Source organism: Caloenas nicobarica, chromosome 3, assembly GCF_036013445.1.
Source record: "Caloenas nicobarica isolate bCalNic1 chromosome 3, bCalNic1.hap1, whole genome shotgun sequence".
Classification (NCBI taxonomy): domain Eukaryota; kingdom Metazoa; phylum Chordata; class Aves; order Columbiformes; family Columbidae; genus Caloenas; species Caloenas nicobarica.
Window position 1 is genome coordinate 67,496,912 of NC_088247.1, and position 27,879 is coordinate 67,524,790.

The 27,879-nt window shown below is 37.9% G+C and overlaps 1 protein-coding gene across 3 annotated transcripts in view; it reads left to right on the top strand.

The window, feature by feature from the left end:
• SYNE1 (spectrin repeat containing nuclear envelope protein 1) overlaps positions 1-27,879 on the top strand; it is a 295,209-nt gene that overhangs the window by 260,126 nt on the left and 7,204 nt on the right. For 2 of the 3 annotated variants that reach the window (XM_065632672.1, XM_065632671.1), the window contains 16 exons: positions 2,485-2,647; positions 6,311-6,498; positions 8,681-8,831; positions 12,020-12,202; positions 12,626-12,763; positions 13,461-13,652; positions 14,516-14,849; positions 15,681-15,749; positions 17,720-17,862; positions 18,693-18,819; positions 19,994-20,205; positions 21,684-21,884; positions 22,208-22,336; positions 22,702-22,914; positions 23,878-23,970; positions 25,797-25,855. In XM_065632672.1, the coding sequence (XP_065488744.1) occupies positions 2,485-2,647; positions 6,311-6,498; positions 8,681-8,831; positions 12,020-12,202; positions 12,626-12,763; positions 13,461-13,652; positions 14,516-14,849; positions 15,681-15,749; positions 17,720-17,862; positions 18,693-18,819; positions 19,994-20,205; positions 21,684-21,884; positions 22,208-22,336; positions 22,702-22,914; positions 23,878-23,970; positions 25,797-25,855 (2,595 nt within the window). The remainder of the gene's footprint in view (positions 1-2,484; positions 2,648-6,310; positions 6,499-8,680; positions 8,832-12,019; positions 12,203-12,625; positions 12,764-13,460; positions 13,653-14,515; positions 14,850-15,680; positions 15,750-17,719; positions 17,863-18,692; positions 18,820-19,993; positions 20,206-21,683; positions 21,885-22,207; positions 22,337-22,701; positions 22,915-23,877; positions 23,971-25,796; positions 25,856-27,879) is intronic. The other variant, XM_065632669.1, reaches the window with a different exon arrangement.

Below are 27,879 nucleotides of genomic sequence, written 5' to 3' on the forward strand. Positions count from 1 at the left end.
CATGGGCAAGGAACCTATTATGTTAGACTCAGTACAAAAAAAGAACAGTTATTAACAGTAAATGTAGTGGGGGGCAGGAAGGGAATTGTCCTTTGTTTTTCTTTTCTTTCTTTTGGAATTTAGGCGCAGTGAATTTTAACAGCTTGGCAGGAAGGCGGGTTTAGCAGTAAGTTTTGGGTTTGGTTGGAGTGTTCTTTTAATATGTCCATTTTTTTTTTTTCTATTTCTGTCTTGAGTAACTTAGGTCATGTGACTGAAAATAGCTCTATTTGGCCCGGGATTGTTTTTCACTCTGGCAGGGATGTCTTCCCACGCAGTCTGCTTGAGGCAAAGAGGGCACTTGCTAAATGAGAGGCCCTTTACCAGGTGTTGCAGGCAAAATGTAAATAAAATCCAGCAAGGGTACTATACAACTGCAAACAAGAAAAGCCTAGTCCACAGCTTGAGCTTGCGAATAATAGAGTGACGTTGCTTGTACACAGGGCTGGCATGACTCATTGTTCCCTTCCTACCCCAGTGTGCCAGTAAAAGATCAGCAGCATGCAGCCTTGAACATCTAGGCAGGAAATGGGCAGCATTTCACTCTTCTTAATTAATGTCCAAGACTGAAAAGCTGTTTATAAGTTCCGGAAGAGGGATAACTAACTTCCTTGCTCACCCTCTGAGCAAGTTTCAGTTGGTCCAAAGCCTCGAAGCACTGTATGTACAACCATAGGTGACGAGGAGATGGTGCCCCTGGACATTGGATGTTCTCTTAGTATCACTTCAAGGCTAAACGCATAGCTGTGTTTTGGGATAACCTGACGATGGGTACTGCGACAGCATGATTGTGTTGACTTCAGTCTCTTCATAACCAGATTTTCAGTTTGTCCAGATTTTTTCCAATTATCAAAATTTTTTTTAAGATCACAATCCTGCAGCTGTTGGGTGTGCAGCTCTGGCAAAGAAGATACATTGGAACTGTTCTTAAGTGTGTTTGATGCTAAAGAGCCACAGTTTGACCATCTGTGATCTAAAGAAAGGGCTAGAAAGAGACAAAAATTTGAAATATTTAAGTCTGAAGTTTTTTAAGTGAAAGTTAAGATTTCTGTGTTTCTCTTTGGTAAGAAAAGGACACTCAGACTTAATAGTCAGCTGCAACTACTGCTTTAAACATGGAAACACTTGATAAATTTGCTGATTAGTATTATGGAAAAATGTGAATTGCTCTGTTGGAATTATAGGATAGTCAGGTGGTATTTTGTTTGTTTGATGAATCTGGCAATCTTGTGTTTTTCAAGATGATTTAGTCAGTCTATTCTCAGCTGCACTCTTCTCTTAAAGCTTTCTGATATTGAAACACTTATGTGGAAGGGCAATAGAAGCATAAGAGGGAATGGTACTCAAAATTGTTTGTGGTACTACATAAACAGAAAAAAAGAAATCTTAGAAATAATTTCCAAATCCACTAATGTATGTTATGTAACATGGGGGTAGGAAGGAGGGAAATACTGGTAGATTTTTCAGTTGAAACAGGCTGAAGGAAAAAATATCAAGATAGTGAAATTTTCCTCATCTTCTAAGCTTAATATTTCTTTGAATTGAAAACCAAAACAAACAAAAATCCCCACTACTTGATTTTTCCTGTCTACTACTGTTGCATGGTCAGGGTCTCAAGAAAAATACTACTTTGAAATTGCCATGCAGTTACATTCCAGTTTCCTCTGTTTAAATCTGAAGTAGTCCATTAAGACCAAAAACAGCTTAAAGCAGCCTTTGGGATTCAGGAATTCTCACCAAGTTTTCGGCTGGATTTCTCTCTCTAAAACTTATTTATTCAAGGACAAGTCTTCACACTGGAACAGGATGCCCAGAGAAGTGGTAGATGTCTCATCCCTGAAAACCTTGAAGGCAAGGCTGGATGAGGCTCTGAGCAACCTGATATAATTGAAGATGTGCCTGCTCATGGAGTTGGACTTGGATGGCCTTTAAAGGCCCCTTGCAACCCAAACCATTCTCTGATTCTTACTATAACAGTGGTTCAATGTTTAGAAATCACTAGGATGAAAAAGGCCTGCTCACTCAGCGCACTTCACCACCAATACTGGTTAAGTGATATGTTGCTTGTAGCCTAAGAAGTAGTTTTGTCATCTATTGGCCAAATACACAACTAAATTACATAGATTAGTTTGGAGGTTTGGTGTGTACAAGTTCATGTAAAAAAAAAAAAAGTTTTCCTTCATTAACAAACATGTAACTGGACTGATAAAGGTACAAAAGCTTTGAAAATGTTGTCTGACATTAGTAAGCTCTTAATTTTTCTTAACCAGAACCTATGAATGCAGGACTATTTGCACATATAATATACTTCTGTTACATAATATAGGAAGACTTCAGAACAGAACGTGCCATCTAAGTTAAGTTTCTCTGAAAAGCTCTTGAAACATGTGCTGTAGAAATTCTCCTTCAGAGTATACTTATGCTGCTGTTGCTTTTTCTTTGCAGGGTAAAAAAGTTGAAGGAGACCCTGGTTGCTGTGCAGCAGCTGGATAAAAACATGAGTAGCCTGAGATCTTGGCTTGCCCATATTGAGTCAGAGCTATCCAAACCTATCGTCTATGAAACTTGTGACTCTGAGGAGATACAAAGGAAACTAAATGAACAGCAGGTAAAATACAACACACTTATCAGGTGCACGATGACGTGGGGAGAACCAAAGTAGAGTGTCCTTGGGCTGCCCATACCCAGTTCAATGCTGAGAGGGCATGAGGCAAAGAAGTGTTTAAATATCAAGGCAAGTGGTACTTACTGTGTCACTTATAGAGCCTTCTGCTGGCTTTGACATCGAATCCACCAGGAGCTGATTGACATTTCCAAGAAAGGTAAGGCACTAAGAGATGTAACCTGAACGAGTTGTTGCAATTGTTTTTCCTTTGGGGTTTGTGATTTTGTTTGTTTGAATTTTCTGTTCCCAGAGGCAAAACTGACACCTATTAGACCTTGCAAATATTGCACATGCTTGAAAATTTTTTAGCAACCTTTCTAACTTAGTTTTATTTTGCAGCTTGTTTGAGAATCACTTTGCATGCAAAAATGCATGAACTATACATGTGAAGTGAAAATTGTTTTATAGCAGTGCTAGAACAAAATAGTCAACACTGGAAATAGGCAGGAAAATGTTAAGTCAACCAGATTTTGGCATTAAAACTAATATTATTCCTAAGAAGATTTACTGTATGTACTTCCTCCTTCCAGTTCGACTGTACTGCCCAGTGCAGTTTTACCTAGAAGCACATTGCTGGAGAGGTCTCTTGTTCTGTTGATTATTTATTGGCAAGAATACCTTTTTGGTGCCTTGCTGGAGATGGGTTAGATGATCTCCTGAGTTCTTTCTCCAGAGGAGAAACAAATGTGTGGGAAGAGGAGTGGCAGAATGTTTTGGGGATAATTAATTTATGAAGTATACAAACTGGCATTTTGCTTTTTTAAACTGAGTGTGGGAATGAGACGCAAGAACCCCCTCAGAGTTTTTGCTAGCTCTCCAACTGATTTGCTACATGGCTGTGCAGAATTTCTTATTAATAATCTACATGTAATTTACATAGGAATAATAAGTTCTAACACACAAGCATCAATAATGAGTAGTGTTTCTGAGACAATGAAGTGCTGGACAGGGGTAAACATTGCTGTCAACCAAGTAGATACTTGAGATGTTTTACTAGCATCCCTATGCAGGCATCCCACAATTTGTTACAACCAGTCCTTATGGGAGTTATTCTGGGCACAGAGACTGCTGTGCCTCTGCCTTCTGCTTTTTCCTTCTGGTGATCCCCATGCCATTACAGAGTGCAGTGATATTCCTTAGAAGTGTCAGTGGTTTAATTTGAACTCCAAAGGGGAGAAATAGAGGTGAATCTCATCCTGGGAGGATGCCATGTTTGGAAACTTGATGATGATTTGATAACACTGCAAGCCATGGTCATAGCAATAATTTTAAAAAGCCCGTCTACCTTCAGGGTATGGCAACCAGTATTTTTATTAGTCAGAGGCTATATCACTATCCACCGCATCTCACAAGGCTACTACATTGGCCACCTCCTCAAGTATTTCATCCCTCTTTCTTCTTCCATTAGTGATCTTATGTTCTTTTCAGTGTCTGATCTTCCACTGAGGTCATGTTATCTTCCCTGCTCATACTGCTACAAGTTGTTCATATACAAAATTACATTAGAAATACTATGCTATGAAAGAGGAGGGCCAAATTCCACTTCTATAACTCCATTATCTGCTTCTTGGCATCTATTTAAACCAAGAATCAGCTTTGCAGGTTGCTGGTCTCTGTAGTGAAATTAAAGATACCATTAAAGCTGAATATCCTGGGGAAGGTAGGGTAACCTCACTGCAATATTTTCCTAGGGTCATAAACTGCATTTCAAGGATTACTTGTTTGTTTAGTTTCTCAATCTGCTACCACTTGAAATGTGGGTTTTGGGTTGATGAAGGAGAAAAAGTTGTATGTGGGTGACAGCAATGCATAAAAGTGATGTTCCTTTGTGAACTAACCAAAAGGCTAAATGTTCTCTAATAAACATAGAAAATTTTAAAATCTGGGAAGAAATATAAGGCTATGGAAAACAAAAAGCAAACAAACAAACAAAAAACCATTGTAGACATTGCTTGTAGAAAGATGTAGGTAAATAAAAAAGTTTAATCCTTAGGGACCCTCAGGACCTCCAGCTGGCAGTTCTCACTACTGCTCTACTCCACAGCAGCAGAGAAAAGATTCTGTTACCTGAACTTGCTTAACCTCAAGTCTCATAGCTGTCTGGAGTATGTTTCACAGAGTACTGCATCTATTTATATTATCTGCCGTTATATAACATTTCAGAATGGATAGAGAAAATAACAAACACTTGGACATTACAGTGAAAGAGTATTTTCCAGGCAAGCAAAAGCGAAAGGGCCAGGCCTGAGGAAGAAAACATTATGATTTACCAATTGATGATCTCATGTAGATGTTCACAAAATAGCCTTCTTTTTCATAGATGAGAAGAGGAAATAGATTACTTGAGTCATTGAGTCCAACCCCAGTTATCACAAACAACCAAATCAGATGGTTGATACAAGTTGACCTTGCTCCATTTTAATTTTGCTGAGGTTTTTTTCCTCCTGTTAGGCGTTTCAGAACATCATCTTGACACTATATTTCCCTTTGCATGTTACAGTTTACTTCACTAGCAAAATTATAAAGAGCAGTTTATCTCTCCTCATCCTCAAGCTGCCAAGTTCACGTTCTCCTAATTGAAATTCCACATCTCTGATTGTCCTAGTAGTTCTTTTCTTTATCTGAATCAGAAGTGAACATAGTATTCCAGATGTAATGCATCACTTTTTGGTATAGTCACGTTAGTACTTCATTGTCACTACTGGAATTATGTTGTCTTGGCTCTGTTACTGTCTATCCCATCTAATGTTGTGATGATTCCTTGCAAATGTAAGCTGAAGTCAAGCAGAGTTTCTTTTCCTTGCACTAATTCTACAGAAATAGCCAACTACTTTTGTGACTTGTCTGAACTTGAACCTGTAGTTCAAAACTGAAGCTGAAACATTGCTTCAAGATAAAACATTATCATCAGTGTAGAACAAGACATTGCAACCAAGAAACCAACAGGAGAAATAATATTGATCACATATAACAAGTACTAAGACAACGTGTATTTTCTTTAGCTGTCCTGAATTTCCCTTTTCCATTTCCAATGAAAATGCTATAGAATTGGAAAGTTGAAGGAAGAAAAATCTCCTGCTAGAGGTGCACTGTTCAACATGTGCTGCTGCCGATCTCCTTGTCAAACATGCAACTTTGCAGCTAATTCACCTGGAGAAGAGTAGGTTCGTGAAGGGCATCTCCACCAAACCCTTGTTGTAGATAAGAACGTATTTTCTTGTCACACTTCCCTTACTAACTTCTGCTTTACATTCTTTGTGATAATGGGAAAGGGCTGGGCATAATTCCACCATTTATTGGCAATGATGATTAAATGTATGTGAAAGATGCTCAGCTGAGCATGCAGAGCTCTGGCAGTTTGTCCCAGGTGATGGTCTGGTGTTTGTAGTCCCTGGGAGAGCTGTGCATGTTGCCAGGTTCTCCTGGCCTCATTGATAACATTGCAACACCTCTTGCGCAGATGCAGTCTCTTAATAGGTATTCATTGGATGCTTTTTTCCTGTTTGCAAGCTTATTAAATTTTGGTTTGAAAAAGTAGAAGAGAAATGCATTTTTATTTATTTGTGTTTTGCAATTTCTCTTAAGAATTAATTTCTTCACCTGCAGGAACTTCAGAAGGACATAGAGAAACACAGCACTGGAGTGGCATCTGTTCTCAATCTGTGTGAGGTGCTTCTTCACGACTGTGATGCCTGTGCCACAGAAGCAGAGTGTGACTCTATCCAACAGGCTACACGCAATCTGGATAGAAGGTGGAGGAACATTTGTGCAATGTCAATGGAAAGGCGACTTAAGTAAGTCTAAAATGCCTACAAATTCACATTTCCTTCTACAGGCATAAATACAGGATGGGATGTATGTGATAGGGTTGCAATATGGCAGAAAAGGGTGTAGGGATCAGAAAAAGATCATACACTGCATAAAATGCAATAGCTGTTATGCTATGGGATTAAAAGAAAAAAAAACGGGTTGCATTCATATGTGCCTTAATAGAAGGTACAGACATCAATTATCAAATTTTGCTTGCAAGTCCTTTGGTGGAATGAAGTCTTATTTCCCATGCTTCATAGAAATGATGAGATAGAAACTAGAGAAAGCTTAGATGATAGAAGTGACTCCAAGAGATTTAGAAAACCTCATCTAAAAGAGACAGTTGTAACACTTGAGTTTACCCTAGGACTACTGAGACTGATGGGGAAACTAGTTATCGAATGTGTGGAATGTTATTCCAGGTGTTAGAGTTTTAATGCATCTAACATTCCTCAGCAGTTTCTCTTATGTCTGATTTTTTTTTCAATTTGGAAGAATTTCAGGACTGAACATTCAGCTAGAATTTCCTCATCTGCCCACCTTTGCTTTGCTGAGCCCGTGTGGGCCATAGCACCTGTGCAGCCTGGTTTACTGCACATGCTTAGAACATCTGTACACTGCATGCCCCTGATATCCAGAAGACTCCTTGTTTTCTATTCTCATCTAGGATAGCATGGGTGATTCTGATAGCCAGAACGACATAGGCAAGATTGGGCTGATGCTGTATTGGGCTGATGCTATATACTCTGTGCTGACCAGTAATAATATATGTTTAACTGTTTGAACTCCTGTATTTATGAAGACGTTTTCTGTGTCTTTTAAAGTTATGAGTGTGATGTTTACACAGTCATATAAAGAATTCTAGGTAAAGTTTATGACTTTTCAAAATGCTGAATTGAACTTAATAAGATTTTTGGTTTTGTGGGATATTCTTAATAATTTTATGCAAAAAAAAACCCAAACCTGTTGCTTTTAGGTTGTGCTGCTCTATACACACAGTTTGCTATCTTTAAGTAATTTTATACTATTGCTATGGTAATTCTTCTATAGTGTGTATATGTATAAATACAGCTTATAAGTTCTATCTTTGACACAATCCATCTTGAAAATATACTGGTTCTTCAGATCTTTATGTCCAGCAAATTAATTCAAAACTGTTTTAAGTTAATGTGGAACAATGCATTGAACTCTATTTTATCTTCTTGCAATGTACACATTATGCTATTAGTAGATTTGCAGATTAGTAGATTAGTTAGCTGAGCTATCAGTATTTAAGATCTTCAGTGTACTAGAAACAGTTATATTAAAAAGCAACTTTCCAGAAGTCAAACTTCACGTTAAACAACATGTCATGAGCAAAGCATAAATTTTTCATGGATTGGGTCCTTTTCAGACCTGCATATCTAAGATTTGGGAAAGATGTATTCTGTATATAAAAACAGACAAAGTTCTCCTGTAACACAACCTGTCCCAAAAAAGATCTTGTTATTTTGAATCTAGTGGTGTTGAAGTTCTTGGTATTTTACAGTCTCAGTATTAAGCCAATTTGATTTTGGGATCAAGAGTCAGCCACTATTTTTACATATTCATTTGAAGTCAAATAGGTTTTTTTAGACATTGGAATAACTTTTAATTTTTTTGTAAAAAAATCAGTGTTTACAGTTTATATTGAGAGGAGCATTTTACCACTTGTTGGTGAATGCAAAAAAAGAAAAAAAGTTCATGTGTCTTTGCAATGCAGAATAATACTGAGAACTTTAAAATATATGCTGCAACATCTTTAGCATTCTGTAAGAAAACGTTCTGTGGTTGAAGGCAGTGTGGAATATCTAATCTCTAAAATACTGGCTTAGGTACCTACACTAGACTGCATTCAGAAGTTATTTAGCATGCGCTCCGATTCGTAGAGCTATTGCATGCTTATAATTTTTTTTAATACTCATTCCAAAATTAGATGCATTTAAAAAAATGCCATCATCTTATTCTAGTTCTGTCTGGAATGAGCCAGCCTTCCTTGCGGTCTGTTTATCAGCCTGGCTGTCTGAGTTAGATTAAGAGCCAGTTATTGTCTGGTGCAGCACTTGTTTGCTGTTGTAGATGATTAGTTAAAGTTCTGTAGGTCAACTGGCCTTCAGTCAGAGCATAATTTTCTATTATCTATTGCAGAATTGAAGAGACGTGGCGGCTATGGCAAAAGTTTTTGGATGACTACTCTAGATTTGAAGACTGGCTAAAAAACTCGGAGAGGACAGCTGCTTTCCCGTGTTCCTCTGGTGTGCTTTACACAGTTGCTAAGGAAGAACTGAAGAAATTTGAGGTGATTTATAGTAGTTGAAACTTAATATTTACTGATCACATTACAGCAGCCAGCTGGTGTTCTTCCTTCCCTTGCACAAGTCACTCAGCAGAGACACTGTATTAAAATAGTGGATTTGATGATGTTACAGCTGCCCTCACTGACAGGTTTCTAGGACAAAAAAAAACAGTGGGAGGTGGCAACTGAAAATGCTAATAAATCAATCCATTCTCACTTGCTGTTTGTTCACCAAAGTCAGATTTATCACCTTTTTTATTTCTTCAACTTTTATTATGTCCAGTCAGGAGGTGATCCAGAGCATCTGTAAATCTCCCTTCAGCAAGCACCTCTTCAAGTGCATGCTTCATGTTTTAGCTTTTGCTTTGTTTTTATCTCTCCTTTTCTTTCTGTAACCCTCTGAAACCAGTTCTCTAAACTACTTTCCTGTTTCATACAATATCCCTATTTTTGATCCTTATACCTGAAAATTGTGTTTGTGCAAGTATTGTTATATGTCCACATGGTGTCCCCCCATGACCTAAAACTTAAATGCATGCTTAAAAACTGATAAACTGTCACTTCAGTCAATGCTTAACAGCTTGTTCCGTAACTCCATTGTGTCTACTACAATGTTTCATATGTATACCCATGTGTAAAGCACACAGACACATTGTGTAGCTAGTCACAGGTGCAAATCTCTGTTCAGTTTCATATTTGCAAGGACTATATCAAAATAATTCTGAAGAAAGAGAACAAACTGTTTAGGCAATTCTGTAAACAGGCGCTATGAAGTATTTGCTGTGAAGAACAAATGGAAATTTTAAACAAAGTCTAAAACCAGTTTATACCTTTTGGTTTAACAATTAATTCGAAAACATAAACTGCGAAGTGCTGGCTCAAGTTTTATAATTGACGTTCACATTTCTGAATGTACTGGGCAGATTTTGTTGTTAAACACTGCCACATTTTTTCATGATGGTAAGTTGCCATAGTATAAAAATGTTTGCTTCCTGGACAAAAGTACTCTGTCTCAGACCTCCTTCCCATCGTCCCTTTTTTCAGTGATCAGGATCTAAATCTCCTAAGTGAGTCTCTGTATGAGGAACGGTACCAAAAATATCTTTGCTGTCTGATTTCCACAAATGATCTGACTTTGCCCAAAGTCTGTTTCATTGAACATCAGCCTTTATGGTGACCTTCCCTCTCCTGCAGACTTGTGGAATTTTTACTGTCTGCAGTGTCAGCAGGAACTAGCTGTGAAGAGAACAGTTTAGCAGCATCTCCAGAAGACTGTTTTCCCTGTGGTTTCATTCATTCTATTTTTTCCTTCCTTTTTTTTTTTTTTTTTTTTTTTTCTGAGTACATAGTTTCTACAACAACCAAAAAGCAGGAATGCAAAAACAAAAGTTGTGGTGTTCAAATTCAGTACAATTCAGCAACTTAACTATGAAGTCAATATAAAGTTGACCATGTATACATACTAACTGAAGCAGTGGTCTGCTTTAACTAGACAATTTTTTTCTAATTTTATTTTCCCCTCCATGTGCACAGTTGAAATTAAAACAAACAAACAAAAACCATGAACAAACAAACAAGCAAAAAAAAGAAAGCCCCTGAGCACATGGGTCAGAGCTGGGTCTCACTGACTTCACTGTACAAATCAAACTCCTTCCTCTCCAGTACTTTATGGAGAAAAGAAAAGAGGTTAGAGGAGGGAACACAACAGATGAAGTCTTGTGTTGCTAAGCTGAAAGAATGGAAGACAAATACACAGCTGTTCTTCTACTGGCCAAGGCTTGGCAACAGGTGAAACAACAACTGCACACTTTAGATTTCATGATCCTAGTAAATAGAGTCAGATTTATGCCTCCGATATGAGAATTGCATCCATGTGCAATTTTAAGTGAATTCAGCTCTGCTGAGCACTGCACTCCAGTTGCAAGCCCATTTGTTGGTTGTCCCCTCCCCAATTTGATGGCCATTTAATGAAGGAAATAGTTATACTGAGAGGACTCTACAGATTTGATCTTTGTTCTTTTTTCAAACCAGCTTGTTTACTTTCATGTCTGTTATTACAGCGGAACTGTGCTTACTTCATTTCTAGCTTTGACAGGTGCAATATGAAAATATATATCATTTATGTAGAAGTCTTATGTGTTAGCTAATTTCAATGAGAATTTTTGTACAGAAGTATATTGCCTATCACACTTGTCCTTAGTTAGGGTGGTGTCTAGTTTTGGGAGAGTTTGACTGTTTATTTGCATCGTGAGGAATACCAGAGAGCAAGTTTGCAGAACTACAGTGGGAGCCAAAACCTACTTGTATTCAAAATAGAGTTAATGTAGTCTATGTTTTTATGTCTTCCTTTGCCTGATTGCTTTTCTGTGACAACATAAAAATGAGTAAAAAATAAATAAATATTTTTGAAGGACTTAACTCAATCAGTTCCTTACAAGGTGCTTTCTCCAACTTGCTTTGTGATTGCTAGTCACAACATGAAACTCGTGGGTTAAGTCAGTTGCTGTTTCTGCTCCCCAACTGAGTGACTGAGGCTTTTGTAACAGTGGAGGAAGCACTGAACCTACGTGGTGCAGAGACATGACCAGGCATAAGTTGGTGTGGATGTCCATGAAATTTTCTTTCCATTAAAACTGTAAGACAGAACTTACTTGTATGCCAGTGTGCCGAAGATAAAGAGATGATTCCTTCAGTACCATTTTTCACTATTTAGGGTAAAACTCAGAATAAACAATTGCTCAAACGTCTTCAATGTTTGCACTTCAGCAAATTCGGTATGTGTAAGGACATCCAATGAAGCCACAGGAATCTTGGTTTTCGGTTCATTTAAAAAGAAAATGTTTCATATTCATTGTTTGTGTTTCTTTTCTCAAATACAAAGGCATATCATTGAGTAGAAAGGGGAGTCTACTTTTCTTGTGCTGATTTTGCTCTCGTAATGGACATTTATGCTGCAAATTCTCATTTAGTGAGTTATGTCATTTCTGTAAACTTTTTCCTTTTTTTGGCTCATTTTAATCAGAAGGCAGCATCTCAATATGATAGCCCTTAGGAGATGTCTGCATCTGTAGCAAAATCTATTAGCTAACACAGATCAGCATGTAGGGTCAAAATAAAGGGACAGACTTAAATATCTATACTGATTTCAGTAATTAAAAATCTGATGGTATCATTTGTTCTTATTGCTTTAGGCCTTCCAGAGACAAGTGCATGAAAGTCTGACTCAGCTGGAACTGATCAATAAACAATATCGCCGCCTGGCCCGTGAGAACCGCACTGACTCTGACTGCAGCCTCAAGCAGATGGTTCATGAGGGGAACCAGAGATGGGACAACTTACAAAAGCGAGTTACCTCCATCCTGCGCCGGCTAAAAGTATTTTTCCATTTTTAAGCCCTTTGGTTTCACTGCTATACTTATGAATCAGGGGTACTCCAGAGGCTTCCAGTTTAATGCGTTTGCACAGTGGTTTTGAGGGGAATTCTATCTTTGGAAGAGGAATGGAACTTGTCCGTTCACTTTGTCTGGGGCAACCAAAGCATGAAGTCTGTAGGGAATTGCTTGGTGACCTCAAACACTACCTCCTTTGTAGAAGATAAGTTTCATAGGTCAGCTAATTGCAGCTGTAGATGATGTTATGAAAAGGAAACCTTAGAATGCATCTAGGAAATGAAAGAAGGTGTACTGAGTTTAGGTTAGATTTGAATGCCATGGGAACCATTTCTTCGGAGACCCACTGTTGCTAGGCTATTTGGGGTTGTTTTGTCATTTCACAAGACTCCATTTTCCACTCCCTAGCATTTTATTGGCCAGCGTGAAGAGTTTGAGACAGCACGTGATAGCATCCTGGTATGGCTAACAGAGATGGACCTGCAGCTGACCAACATCGAGCATTTTTCAGAGTGTGATGTCGAAGCAAAGATAAAGCAACTTAAGGTAAAGAATGATTGAATGGTAACAGGAGGAGGGATGAGAAGGGATAAACACATTCATTGTGGGAAAACAATTTAAGAAACATGATGCAAAAATGCAGACTGATACAGTCCCTTACTTGCAGGCTGAGACTTCAGCCTCATAAGTTATGGGCTATGTCAGGTTTAAATATGTCAGAGTGGAAGATCTTTGCTCTATGAAAAATTTTCACAAAAACGAGGGTGATGGTCTCCATTCCCTAATCAAAAGAGGAAATATCAGTAAAAATTATTAAGGTCAAATCTCCATTACTGCTGATACCTAAGAATTACTACATTTTCCAACCATTTCTACATCAGAGAAATCATTATCTGGAGAGAAAAATACCAAATGTTGTCTTGTCTAAAATTCCTGTGTTTTAGCTTCAGCATCTCTGTTCATTCTAGACATTTAGTCATGGGCATGGCTTGTTTAGAGATGAGCTTTCTTTCCAAATATAATAAATGAGGAATGAGATGGTAAACCATGAAGTATCACAGTTTTTGGCTAGAAAGACTGTGGAATGCTAAATTGCTCAATTTTTCTCATGCGAGAATATTTGAAACAATCCCTGTTTGTTACCCACACCATTCTTGCTGAAAAACTGTAAAACTTGCATTCTTAATGTTGGTGGTTGTAATGTTGATATCATTGATAAAGTAAGGGTGTTTCTTTTATTCAGGCTTTCCAGCAAGAAATCTCTCTGAATAACAACAAAATTGAGCAGGTAATTGTGCAGGGCGAGCAACTCATTGAGAAAAGTGAGCCCATGGATGCAACTGTCATTGAAGAAGAACTAGATGAGTTGCGTCGTTACTGTCAAGAGGTCTTTGGACGTGTGGAACGCTATCACAAGAAACTCATCCACCTTCCTGTATGTATATTTGCATATATGTGTATTTGTTTGGTTTGTTGCCATTCTACAGTGTGAGAACGAGGACAGAGAAAGATATTGAAATGAACTAACATGAAACTTCTGTAACATTCCAAAAATCCTGTGGTTTCAACTTGTCACAACCCTGACCATGTGCCTCCCTTCATTTTATGCTAATTATGTATTTTTCAGGGAGCATACTCGCCGGATCTAGAATTTTTGTAAATCATACAAAAATCCGTACAAATTGGAGATCTATAGAACTTTATTAATGGGAATAGTAGTGTGTTACTGGTAATAAGAACATCTTCCTGGTCTGTCAAATAGTTTCACTGGCAGCTTACTGAGTTCTGTTTTGTTTAAAAAGCAATGATAAAATTATTCTCCCAATCAGAAGAGACAGAAATTTGTCTCCAGATTTGAACACACAATTCAATAAGTGAGAGCAAAATGATTTTTGGTAGCTCAAATCCTACTGAAGGAAGGAACAAAACCAAGGGTGTTCAAAATATGAGAGAATATATTGAGAGCAGTGGTCATGATAAAGGTCACTTACGCTTCCTATGACTCGATTCCAGAGTTTTCTTCAGCTTGATATCTGTATTGCAATGTCTGTAGACATTTGCTTCATGTGAGACTTTGTGGTGCCTTAAGTAATTAAACCGAACTGGCCTTATGAACTTTTTTGTTGCTTTGCTTTTTAGTTCACCTTAAAATAATGACGGGGAAGTGCAAAAGAGTGCAGGATGGGTACCTCATCTGTGTGACTGTTGCCTAATGTTACTTTATTTCACTGACCCAGGCTGACCAGGCAGTGCCTCTGAACATTTTATTGATCAGTTCTGTTTACATTATGCTTCTAGCTGACAGATGATGAACATGACCTCTCTGACAGAGAGGTGGATCTGGATGAATCAGCAGATCTCTCTGACATACACTGGCATGACAAATCTGAGGACAGCGTTCTCTCTCCGCACCCCTCTTCCAACCTTTCACTGCCTCTTTCCCAGCCGGTGAGAAGCGAGCGATCAGGGCGAGATACCCCTGCCAGCGTGGACTCCATTCCCCTGGAGTGGGATCATGACTACGACCTTAGCAGAGACCTGGAGACAGCTGTGTCACGGGCACTGCACTCTGAGGAAGAAGACGGAGGACAAGAGAAGGACTTCTACCTGAGAGGAGCAGCTGGCATAGCAGGTATGGTGGCAAATTGTGTGTTCTCTTCTCTCCTAGTAAAAAGAAGCAAATGTTACGTGTGTGGTTGCTTGGCCAAGATGCTTATGGAAAAGTATTTTAAATAGCCCCTGAAGATTTGAAATAGCTTTCCTTAAGTGACTCTAGTGGCCTTCTTGCCTTGGACACAGTGATGGAGATTCCTGGATGACTACAGCCTTGGAAAATCGCAAAGGCATATCTGATATGACAGGGAATTGGCTGTTTCTCTGTGCTTGTGGCCTGCCAGATGGGATATGTCATCCGTAACAGCAATGCGTCTTTTCTGACTAGAAGAAACTATACTGGCTATGGCAAGAAGTGCAGAGCAAACTGATGAAGAAATGCTGTGGGAGAGATCCACAGACAAAATCATCAAATACTTAAGTACATCTTAACTCAGTCCTTCCCCAGGCAAGACTCCAGCAACTCAGTGTTTAGCCTGAGGTGGGATCTTGGGTCTTGCTCTCCAGTGAAGCTGGAAATCCTTTCTAATGTGTGTGCCTTGTGTAATAAATCTTAACAAGTGAAAGTGCCCAAATGCAGCCCCATTGTGGGGCAAGACATACTGGTAAATTATACTCTGATCTTGTGGCTGTCTTTTGCTTTCCAGGTCACTGCTCTGAAAAGAGTCAGGTTTGCCTGGATACTAAGTGTCACTGTAGCAGGCTCCCTGTGTTTCAGTCTTCATCACTCTTCCTTCTCCAGAAAGGATGTTTGCTCTTGGAACCCTTTATGTATTCCATCCCATGAAAAGGACTCCTGCTGTAAGCCATTGCTGAGCTGTCAATTTAGACTATGCTTTTATTTTTTCAGATGTAGAGATCCCTGAAACTCTTGAGGCCTATGTAACACTCACAGAAAACGCACTCAAAAATATCTCTGGTAGGCATTCAAAAAAGACTAAGCATAGCCAGATGCAAATACCATGGTGCACAAGCATAAGTTCCTTTCCTTCTCTTAGCATCTACTTTACTTTTCACAACTTACAAGATAAATATTTCTTACATGGCAGCACTGGCATGTTAATGTAGAAGTATCCTGCTTTACTACTGCACTTAAAGATATTGTTAGGTGCATGGATGAACAATGATGTTTGAAGTATTGGCCCTCCAACCTCAGCTAACTAGACTAAATTGAGAGTAGGTTACTCTGGTCTTTATTCTCTGAAGTTCCTCAACAAGACTTAATATTTTGTTATGTCTCTAAGAGAATACTGGTTTCTACAAAGACTAAGACAGAAGGAAAAGATATAGAGCAAAACCTAATTGTTTGGTTTGGCACTTATTGCTTTAATGCAGCCACAGCTTGGATTATTACTTAGATACAAACTTTTAGGTTAATTGTTGTTTCATGTGATAACAATGCCAATATGAGGTACTGTACTCCAATATTAGTCTTTTATATTGGAAGATTTCTTTTCCTTTTTTTTTTCACATTGCGTTTTTACACAAGATTAAACCTACTGTTTCATTTGTTAGATGACCATTTTGGAGGGATTAAATGCACTTACAAATAACTTCTCTCATGATTTCACAGTTTTCCTCTTTTGAAATCATTACTTCATTGCAAATTTGAAATACCAAACATTCAAAATCTCAGCATCTGTGGCACAGACCTCAGGTTCACTGTCCATTTTTATTTTTTCCTCAAATTAGTTAAATAATATTATGATTGATTAAGAGTATAAATGATAGCAGTACATACAAAAAATGTTTGTAGTTTTATGGCCTGTGAACATTTTGAAAGTAGTGAGGAAAAAGCAATATTAAGTACTTTGGGGATTTTTTTAAAAGAGATTAACCATCCAAGAGGCTACGTTTTCTGTACTGAGGTGGACAGAAGGCTCTCCTCCTTTATGCGTGTTTTTAATTGTGTCTTTATGAATAAATTCAAACTGTCTTTGTGAACAGATGGAAATCAGGCACAGAGATAGAATATGGATAAGAGGGATCTCATGTGGTCCTCTAGGCTGAAGCCTGCTTCAGATTAGAATTGGCTGGAGCTAATTCATGTCACAGAATTGAGCTGACCTCTGTAAGGAAAATACAAGCTAGTCCTGCTTCAAAAACATTGGTATGAGTTCCAAACAGCTTCGATGAATAATACCATCTTGCAGATATGTTAATCATGATTTTTGTCAAATGCCTAATGGAAAAATACCATAAATTTTGCTGCTTAGTGTGGTTTCCCGAATTGGTCATGGACTACTTGCTGTGGGCCTTCAAGACATCCAGTCATCTATGGACCTTGAGAATATTATTCTAACACTATCGCTTAGTGTTTGTATACTGCTTTTAATCTTCGAAATTGTATACAAATAGGATCCTTTCATGTAGATTGAAATTCCACTGTTTTTTAGCGGAGAGAAGTAATACAAAGAGAAATGAGGAGAAATTTTAAAATGTTAACATGTATTTTCTAGCAGGAGTTTGAGGTACAAATTTTAATGTGAGAGTGTTCGTGAAGGCGAGCAAGACATTCTCCAAAATCAGTGAGGTTAGAGGACACTTTGCCAAGAACTTTCCCCTTCAGAGAGGTGAAGAATTTTCTGAGGGAAAAAGTCACTTCAGAATAGTTTGTAAGTCTGCTTTTTAAACTGTGGACTCTTTGATAGTATGCTTATGGCAAGCATGTTCATTGGTATAGTCCCCTGTCCTCTGAAGGTCGCCGACACCCTCTAATGTAACTGATTATCAGTTCAATTTGACATTGTAGCACTCATCCTTCTGCAGTCACATTTCTCCTTTACTGTCTAATCTACATAGTATTCCTGATATTTATTCCGCCTGGGCAAAAGATTAAAAAATTTTGGAAAAACTTAGGTGACAGTCACTTTTTTGTCTTTGGTACAGGAGAACCTGGTGCCCTGGAAGCGCATATCCGACAACTGGACAAGGCCTTAGACACCAGTCGTTTCCAAATACAGCAAACAGAAAACATCATCCGCAGCAAAACACCTACAGGACCAGAGCTGGATTCCAGTTACAGAGGATATGTGCGTGTATATTGGAGAACAAGTCAAATAAGTGCTCCAAGCTTAGATTTGCTATTGAAAGACATACAGCTCTTTCAACAAAACAATTAGATATTACTGCTTCTCAGACTTACTCATATGGTTGCTACGTTTAACCACATGCTATTGTTTATGTTATTAATGTGTTTACAATAGCATAAGATTACAGGAACACGACTCCAAGGAATTTATTATTGCATTTTTGCAGATGCCAAAAGTACTTTCTCACATGTGTTTTCATCCATCTAATGATGACATCCTTGTTTAAAATTCCTCTGTTTTTAAAAGCAGGTGTTATATCTTCATGCACAGTATTCATCTTGCTGATGCATTATAATCATGCATCATGTAAGCAAGGTTGCATATATGGAATCTGTGATTAAAAAGCTTTCTCAGAGAGGTTTTCTGGAAGACAAAATCTCTCTCTAAATCATTCAAATAATTTTATTACTGACAGAATTGAAATATTAGCTTCTTGGATGCATAGTAATATTTCCACACTTATGTTTATTTTCTTTATCACATATTTTACTGTCTTTGCCATAGTGTCTGAACTTTTAGAACATTCAACATGGTTTGACACAGTGGCACTGAGTTATTTCTATTTAGTCTGAACTATACTTTAAGCTTTTAGTGTCTCCATATACATTTCTTTGATAGTATCAGGACAGATTGTTAAAGTAACAGATTTTTATCTTCACACTTAGACTAACTTTTGGAAAATTTTGGAAGTTGCATTGTAATCTGCATTTTCCATGCCATTAGTCCTGTACAGTGCATATTGAAATGGGATTATTTGTTTGTTAACATAGATGAAGCTACTAAGTGAGTGCAGTGGAAGCATAGACTCAGTAAGAAGGCTTGGATATAAACTGAAGGAGGAAGAAGAAAAATTATCTGGACTTATTAACCTGAACAGTACTGAAACACAAACAGCTGGTAAGTAACATTTAGTTCTTTGATGGAAAGCAATTATGAAAAGTAGAAAACATGCAGTTTTTCTGAATAAACACTTGGTATTATTTACCAACAAAAATATTTACTTGACTGTGTCTGTTACCATGTCTGTTTAACACCTGTTAATAGGAATAGTAAGGAATTGTAAGTATTCCTCGTATATGCCCTATAAAGAGATTAGGCATACAAGTGCATTTTTAGAACGCCTTATCATGGGACATAACCCTAAGCCTTTCAGAAAGTCTGTGTGGATGCAATGCATTTTCTTTGAATGTTTCCTGATGAAAGAAGACTGCTTATATTGCAGCATGAAACACATAAATCAGCATTTATTTCATCTATTGCTTCTAATATTATCTGTCCTACGGTACAGAAATCTATATTCACTCAGTGCAAGTATTCACCTGACTAATTTTAAGCATCATCTGAAGAACAGGATGTATTGCATTGTAAAATCGTGGATTTTTTCCAGAGACTATAAAGGCAATGTCTCCATTCTTAGCTTGGCAAGATATGCTACCCGTGCAGTCTGTTTCATTTGGAGGTTTTTTGTTGTTGCTTTTTGTTTGGTTGATTGGCTTTGTTCGCGTTTGTTTGTTTTTAATTTTAAGTCAATGGAATGATACAACTTGTCCTTCTGCCACAACATTTCAAGATAACAAACTACAAGAAATAGCCCCTAATTTATTTCTTTTTAGCGCATGTATTTATCCAATGCATCAACAGTAGTTTATGCAAATGTAGTGAGGTGTGCGTATGAAATTGTGATAGGTACAAATACCAATGAAGATAATGATGAATATATGGCTAGTTAGACATGTTCAGATTACTTGTCCAGTTTGCATTTATGCTGATGATGGCTTTATACCAGTATAACCTGTTCTAGAGACCTGCGTGTATCAACTTAATTCTCTTCATAGAAGGCTGACATTAGAAAGTGGAAAAATTGTGTGCTGCCTGGAATTATCCAGACTCTTTATTCTCTCTCTCCAACATATTCTTCAGTCTGACTTAGTTTTCAGTGTGGTGTTTTGTGGGTTAGGGTTTTTTGGGTTTTATGGAACATTTTTTTGTCCTGCACAGGATTCAACTGGTACAATTGTGTGTGTGGCTAGTGGTTTTTTGCTTTTATTGAATTTAGTGTTTATCATTGCAGGTGTAATTGAGCGATGGGAATTAATCCAGGCTCAAGCTCTAAGCAAGGAGCTGAGGATGAAGCAGAACCTTCAGCAGTGGCAGCAGTTTAACTCCGACCTTAATAACGTTTGGGTTTGGTTGGGAGAAACTGAAGAGGAACTGGAGAAGTTCCACCGCCTTGATCTCAGCACTGACATACAAACTATTGAGCTCAGAATTAAAAAACTGAAAGTGAGTTTTATTTCTCTTTTCCATGAATTACCTTTTAAACAGACCTGAGTGCAACAGGTATGTTGAAGAGATTGCCAATAGTTGCAGCTGGTTTGCTGCATTCTGCACATAGTGGGCTACTACTGAAAACTGAAGTAGCTGGGAAAGTGATTTTATGAATCACCTTTTGGCAGAAATATGTACCACTGACATTCACTATATAAGCCAAATGAATTTCTGAAATAGGAATTCTGTGGTAATTCTGTAATTCCAGAATGTAGAGATAATTCCCGATGTCAGCCAAGGTGATGAAAGGTTTTAAAAAAAAAAAAAAAAGCCAAATTCAATCAAATCTCTTGTAGGAATGCCTCACTGGGACATACTGCTTTGTGTGGAGGAAGGAGAGATTGCCCAATTGGGTTGTAGCGTACCCCCTGCTCTCGCCAGTACAACATAGGAAAAATTTGGTGTCACTTTGCAACATTCCTGTTTCTTCTTCTGTCATCTCAGATGCATCAGGATCTGAATGCTGCCTTTGCAATCTCTCCTGGATATTTTACAGCTATAAAATTTGCAAATTTGAAGCTCACAACTTCACATTCAGTTACTAACATCTTCTAAGCATAGGCACAAAAATATGGGAGCCAATGTCGAAATGCTCCATGCTAATAATGAGGTGGACAGATAGTAAGGACTGTTTCCGGAACTGATCCGTCTAAAGCATATTAATGCTGATCTTCACTGGAACCAAATATAGCTGCCATAAGTACTACAAAGGTCACTGTGACATGGGGCTTTTAAAGAAATGCCATAAAGTAGGTGGAAAACGGGGCATTTCATAAGAATCCTTATCTCACCCACTCTTGGAAAGCCCATTAGTGCCCTCCAAACCAAAAGAGGTGGGGTTTCTTTTGTGGCTTCCAATGTAAACAAATCAGAGTTTTTATACATATCCTGCTTCTATAAATTGGAGTCAGTTGTTTATACTTTGTATGTTTTATTTTCCCTCAGTAAAAGCCTTTATTTTAAAATACTGTTGACAGCATTTTCCACTTGAAAACATGTTGGTTTTTATGTTTATCAGCAGAACTGAGAAGTGAGGGCAAAAGATTTATTGTGAACTAAAGTACAATTGTATTACATCTCTTTAATTTTTTGGGGCCTGCTCTGTCTTTAAAATATGTGAAACATGAGCCAGATCTTTAAAATTCAACAATGCCTTCAGGCTTTTAAGACTTTACATGTTTAATTGGCTTGTTCCAGTTTATGCTCACAGTGAAGTTTTAGTACATATTAAAGACTGAACATTTGCAGAGTCACAGAGTGAGCACAGAAATGTCATACGCAAAGAAACTGTTACAGTAAGGTAATGTTCTGCAGTCACTGATCGCAAATCATTGCATTCTTGTGGTGCCTTCTCTACTTGGTTCTTCTGAAAGTCACGTGTTTTACCAATTCCCACCCTTTCTTCCCCCATCCCACTTTCTCATATCATCAAGGAGATGCAGAAAGCAATTGATAACCGCAAAGCGATCATCTTATCCATCAATCTGTGCAGTTCAGAGTTCACTCAGTCTGACAGCGAAGAGAGCAAGAAGCTTCAAGAGCGCCTGTCTCAGATGAATGTGCGCTGGGACCATGTTTGCAGTATGATCGAAGAGTGGCGCAGCTCACTGCAGGATGCATTAATGCAGTGCCAGGTCTGTGATGCCCTTATTTTAAATTGTCAGCATACCACATATCAAAAACGTAAACCATATCATTATTTGGTGTGCTTATTATGCAGTCTGAAACTTGCCCATCCAAGCCAAAATAGAGCTTCAGCATATGTTTTCTGAAAGATATGCCTGCACTAGGATTTTCTAAATTTGTCATCTCTGGAATAGTATTCTAATATACTATTCTACACTTCTTTGTAAGTTCTGTTATTTAACCAGTAGGATGTATCATAGGGTAAAATAAAAACCTGAATTTGACTGGAATTTTTTGCTACGCTATTGAAATCATCGCCCATCGCTTGCAGGACTTCCACGAAATGAGCCATGGTTTGCTGCTTTGGTTAGAGAATATTGATAGAAGAAAAAACGAGATTGTGCCCATCAATCCAAACCTGGACTCAGAAATGCTGCAAGATCATCACAGACTTCTAATGGTAGGGCGCTTTCTCTCCCAAAACACATTATCAGAAAAACACCTAATCAGATTTGTCTTCCTCTTGAGGGTTGGCATCGTACAATGCTTGTTAACACACAAGTGTGGGACCAGTGTTATTCACTAACTTTACTTTGGTAGGGAAGACTTCTCACTTCCGTTAGTAGAATAACTCGTGATTTAAAATCTCAGGCAACTGCTAGGCTGCTATCTTCCTGTACAAGTAGAAATTTGTGTTGCCTCTCTTGTCTTTCCATTCCATTAATTTCAAATGTCCGGTTTTATGAGTTCTAGCTTTTTTTCCTTCTTTTTTTTTTTTTTTTTAAAACTTCCACTAAAAAAATCTGGTGCTTGCTTTGGCAACAGCAAATCAGACGTGAACTGCTGGAGTCTCAGTTGAAGGTGGCGTCACTGCAAGATATGTCCTGCCAGTTGCTGGTCAATGCTGAAGGCAAGGACTGTCTTGAAGCCAAAGAAAAGGTGCATGTCATTGGAAACAGACTGAAGATCCTCTTGAAAGAGGTCACACATCATATTAAAGACCTAGAAAAAATTCTAGACATTTCAAGTAGTCAACTGGTAAGTCCTTGCTGTTTGTTTCCCAGCATTTTGACTGTTTTCCCTGATCAGTGCTGTTGGCTGCACTGTTTCCATTGTTTGCAATACATATCAAGATGCTACACATGTAATCTTGAATATCATAAAGTAATCTTACACTTCATAATGTAAACATCTCTTTTGTTGTATGGTGAGGTTTTTAATCCAGTAATTTTTTTCTATTTGGTGTAGCAATAAGTATTGAACATCTTGGTTTGTTTATCCTGCCATTACTGAATCAGTCAACTGGCAAAGTATATAAGATAATTATTCTAGTTGTAGTACTGAAAATTATTGTGTCAGTTGTCACTGGAAAGGAAGACAATGCCCACTCTGTCAAAGAGAGAAAAAAAAAAAAGGTGTAAAGTAAATTTTGTAATAGGCTAACAAATCTCTCATAGTGCCTTCTGAGCTTTGAGCTGGACTCCAAATCTTTTCAAATTGTCTCAAGTTATTTGAGAGGGAGTTATGCATAGATTTTTACCAACACCGGCAGGTAGAAAGTAAAGATTTCAGTGTTCTCCTTTAGTTAACTTTTTGAAAAATCTTGGCTTAGCAGAGTGCCTAAGGCATGAGAACTCAGCTGTTCCCTCCTTCTAGTGAATTTCTGCCTGTTTAAGTAAAGTCTTTGTGGTGCCAGCCTGTTCTTGTAACTGAAGGCCAATAAAGAGCAACTGTTTTTTCCGGTCTTGACTTTGGTGGAAAATGTGTCACCTAAAGCAATTAAGTTTTAACTGTCTGTTTGCTTTTCTTTTCCTTCAGGGCTAACAGAGAAAATATGTAATACCTTAGTCTTACAAAATTCAGTAACAAAATTTAACTGCCGTGTTGTATTTGCTTTGGAAATAACTCTGCTGGGATGTCCCTTGGGTTTTTTTTTTTTTAGTTTGCTTACCTGAACAGCTAGCCACTGTATTTCTAAGCTCCGTTCCTTATGAACTTTAGGAATTGTCCTCATGGTCCTCTGCTGATGAATTAGACACATCGGGCTCAGTGAGTCCTGTTTCTGGAAGAAGCACTCCAAGCAGACAGAGAACGGTAATTTCTTGCCATATATTTTCTGCCACCTCTTGGGTGGGAGCTGTAGATGTCTACAGTAGCTCTAGCCAGCTGGAAAGTCCCCCTTCTCACTTGATAGGAAAGGAAATGGCATAAACCAAGAACAAAACACAGCTGCTTTCCCCAACCCTGCTGCATATCCCATCCTGCATGAAATCAGAAGTGTAGACACTATCTAAAACCAGGGCTGTCAGTGTGGTTGGTTTACCATGGTATGGCATGTCGTGTCTCTTGTATTTTGCTCTAGTGATGACAGCACCCCAAAGTCTGGTCTTGTCTGGTATAATCAGTCCTGCATTTCTGTTTGGCCTTCTCTTCAGAGCTGCTTCATCAAGAATCTCAATAAGGGGTTTTTTCTGTCATTCCTGATGAAGGTTGCAGATGGTCTTATTGAGACTTTGGATGAATGGCTAAGTAGAGCTGAAGGGCATAAAACATTTTTCAAAAGAGGTAGTTGCACAGGACCTAAGCAATGGCTATGATGGCAACTCTGGAGTTGTCTATTTACATCGCTGGCACAAAATTCAAGAAATATAGCAATACATGCCTAGTAATTAACACTTCCATACTCTGAGCCCAAAATGGAACTGCAATTATTTTGTCTTTTTCTGCAATTCTATTGGTTGATTACTTTGCTTTTTTCCTTAGTTCTTAAAACAATCAGGTTGATTTTGTTTTATTTTGTTCTACCATTTGCGCTTTTTGTAAAGCCTCTGAGTTCTGTCTTGATAAATTTTATGGCTCTTGAAATTGTGGTTTGTTTTTTGGTTGATTTTTTTTTTTTTTTTTTACATTCACTAGTTTCCTGTTAGATGCTAGTATGAGAATGTAAAGGAATACTGGCTTTTCAGAAGGAGAAAGAATATATATCTTAACATTTTATTCCAGAGGTCAATGCTTTTATCTTTATAGTTTAAACTTAAATAACTAGTAAAAGCTCTGATATCACAGATGTAACTGGAAGATGCCTGACCTTTACAGGAAATGGAGAAATATTTTATCATAAAATCTTTGTCTAAAGAGTATTTGGAATTATAAGGTTTCATCTTAATATTTTAATAAGCATTTGTTAGTGTTTAAACACTAATTTGTTAGTTTTTATCTATGTGGCTGGTTTTTTTTCATCTTTGTCCATAATGTATAGCTGAGCTGTATGATTCCTTAGGGTCTGGTTTTCAAACTTCTGGTTTTTGCACCCACAAATTTGGAGACTGAAGAGATGTTGTTTAGAATTTCAGTGCCAAATGTACTGATGCTAAGTAAATAAATACTAATACCAAAAATACCAGAATTATAATAATCTAACTTCATTAAATGTTCTAGCAAATAGTTGTGAGTGCAGGAATGCACCTACAGTTATTTGGCCTTCAAAATTGTGGGGGAAACTGGTAAAGAGGCCAGACTTGTCAAAGGAGGCCCTTGGACCTTTTTTCCTTGAGAATATTAATTTTGCTGCATTTGCATGTTGAAATATCTCTATTTGCCCATATTCATTTCAATACATTTCATACTACAAATTATTTGAGCTGAATTTCTAGTGATTTTTTTTAAATCCAGAGCTACCATTCGTAAATATAATGACTAAACTGTTGTTTTTGAGTTCACCGTATATGTTCCAATCATTTCCACATTCAGCTAGGCACAAAGAAAAGCCAGTTTCCTTGGTTCGTGGGTATTGGTCACTTCATTTGATTATTTTTTTATGTTTCCTTTGCTGCACTTTTAATTTAGTTTCATCAGTAGCTTGTCTTTATTTGCCTGGACTGAACATTCTTCTTTCTTTACCCCCTGTTCATTGCAAACAGCCACGGGGCAAATGTAGTCTCTCACAGCCTGGACCCTCTGTCAGCAGTCCACATAGCAGGTACCTTATTCTCCTGGTTTCCGCACTCTGTTCTAGAACCCCAAGAGGATGATGGAAATTGGCCGTGATTCCTCTCTGTCCGCACCGACTCCAGCTGGTGGCCAGGACTTAAACAAGTGAATACTTCCCTTTTGTTAATAGTTTGGCAAAAGGGGCTCTCGTTACTTCAGATTCTTTGTTAAATAGAAATACTGGCTAATCTGTGAACATCTACAGCTTTTGCTTCCCAGGAATGCCATGTAATCAACATTTATTTTTATACGCCTGATCAAGGTGAAGGTGTGTTTACACTCATGATATTTAATAATTATTCAATTTTGACTTGATTTAAAAGAAATGCCAGTAGGTTCATGGCAAACACTTTTTATCATCCTCTTTACATCTAGATATTAAACTAAGGCAGGTAATAGGCCAGTACCATATTATAGATTTCACAAAACCCACAGATCTGGATAAGACATACTAACATCCTTTTCTTTCTTTCTTTTTTTTTTTTTTTTTAACCCCCTGAAATGTTTTGTTCAGTTTGTGGGTTTTCAGTACTTAAGACCCAAATTTAAAAGTCAGAATTTTAGGATTTTGAGACTTGGGGTCACTTTCTCTCCCTTCCGCAGACAACTGCAATATAACGTGCTAACATTGCCATGACACTTGCCAAGTGCTTGCACCCATGTGTCGCTCTGGGAGCAGCTCTGCCCCATCTCTGTCTGACCAGTAGAGAGCAGGCTTGCAGCTGCAGCTTTTTGCTTTCCGCCTCGTCTCCAGCAACCTGTCATCTCTGCAGCTAACAGTGCTTCTGCATTCTTCGTTGTTGTCAGTGTGGTGTGTGTACCTTGACTCTTTCACGGATCAGTTCACTAGCCTTTCGAGTTATGAAGTTAAAAAAAAAAAAAAGTAAATGAGCAGACCAATATGTATAAAGAGGAAGTCTTGCTATTTCAGCATCTTATGCATTGCAACACCTATAATGCTCAGAAAATATGACAAAAATATATTTGTTCATATTTTTAACTCCTAAATCTCTTTTATTCTCTATATTAAAAAATAAATAATTCATTTTTTAAATAACTCCTGTTAAAGTGAAAGATTTGATGTTGGAAATAAGGCAACACTAGATTTAATACAGTGACTGAGCAATAACCAAGCATATAAAAAATACCTTGACTCTTATCTTTTCACGAGCAAAATCAAGGCTTTATTCAGAAATATCATTCTCAAGTACAAATGGAATAAAGAATAAAACTACTTACCATGTAGATATTGACAAAAACACTTCTTTAAAAAGTTTGCTCTGTATGTGTATTTAGTGACTGTGAGTAAAGTGCCATAGTTGCAAAGTGCATAGCATACCACATAGAACAGGTAGAGTATCTTCCTCTACTTCCACTAGCACTTAGAAGCTGCCTTATTTTTAGGGATTTATTTGTTTTTCTTTGAAACGTAAGGAAACCACATAGAAAATAGGTGATGTGTACACTCCATCTTTCTGTCTGATGAGGAAGGAGAATTAATTTTTCCAACTCCAGCCTGCTATGAAGCTTGGCATTTTGTTTCTTATAGGGAGTGGGACAAGGGAGGAGTGGGGCTTTACTCTGCAGCCACTAACAGCGAGGGCAAATGTCTTCAGCAGATCAGTGTGCTTGCACTAGCGACGTTGTACTCAAAAGACATATTGTGTGTGCTCCTCTGCTCTCCTGTATATTCAAACCACTTCTGCCAACCTTTTGAAAAGGTTTCTGGTTGGAGCAGCTCGCAGGGCTTTACAGCTGTGAGATCAGCCTCCGTTCTCGCAGTGGCATTGGTGCGGCACCTTTCAGATCAAGTCTTACCAGCACTGTTTATTAACACGTCTTGTAGCAGTACAGCACAATGTTCAATTTGTCATTCAGACAAGCATGGAATACGAATGAGTCACTGCTGAATAGGAAACTTAATCAAATGCGCAAGCCAGACAGGTTGTGGTTGATGTATCATGTGGTTTTAACTGATAAAGCGGTACAAGCTGTCACTGTGTTCTTTAATAT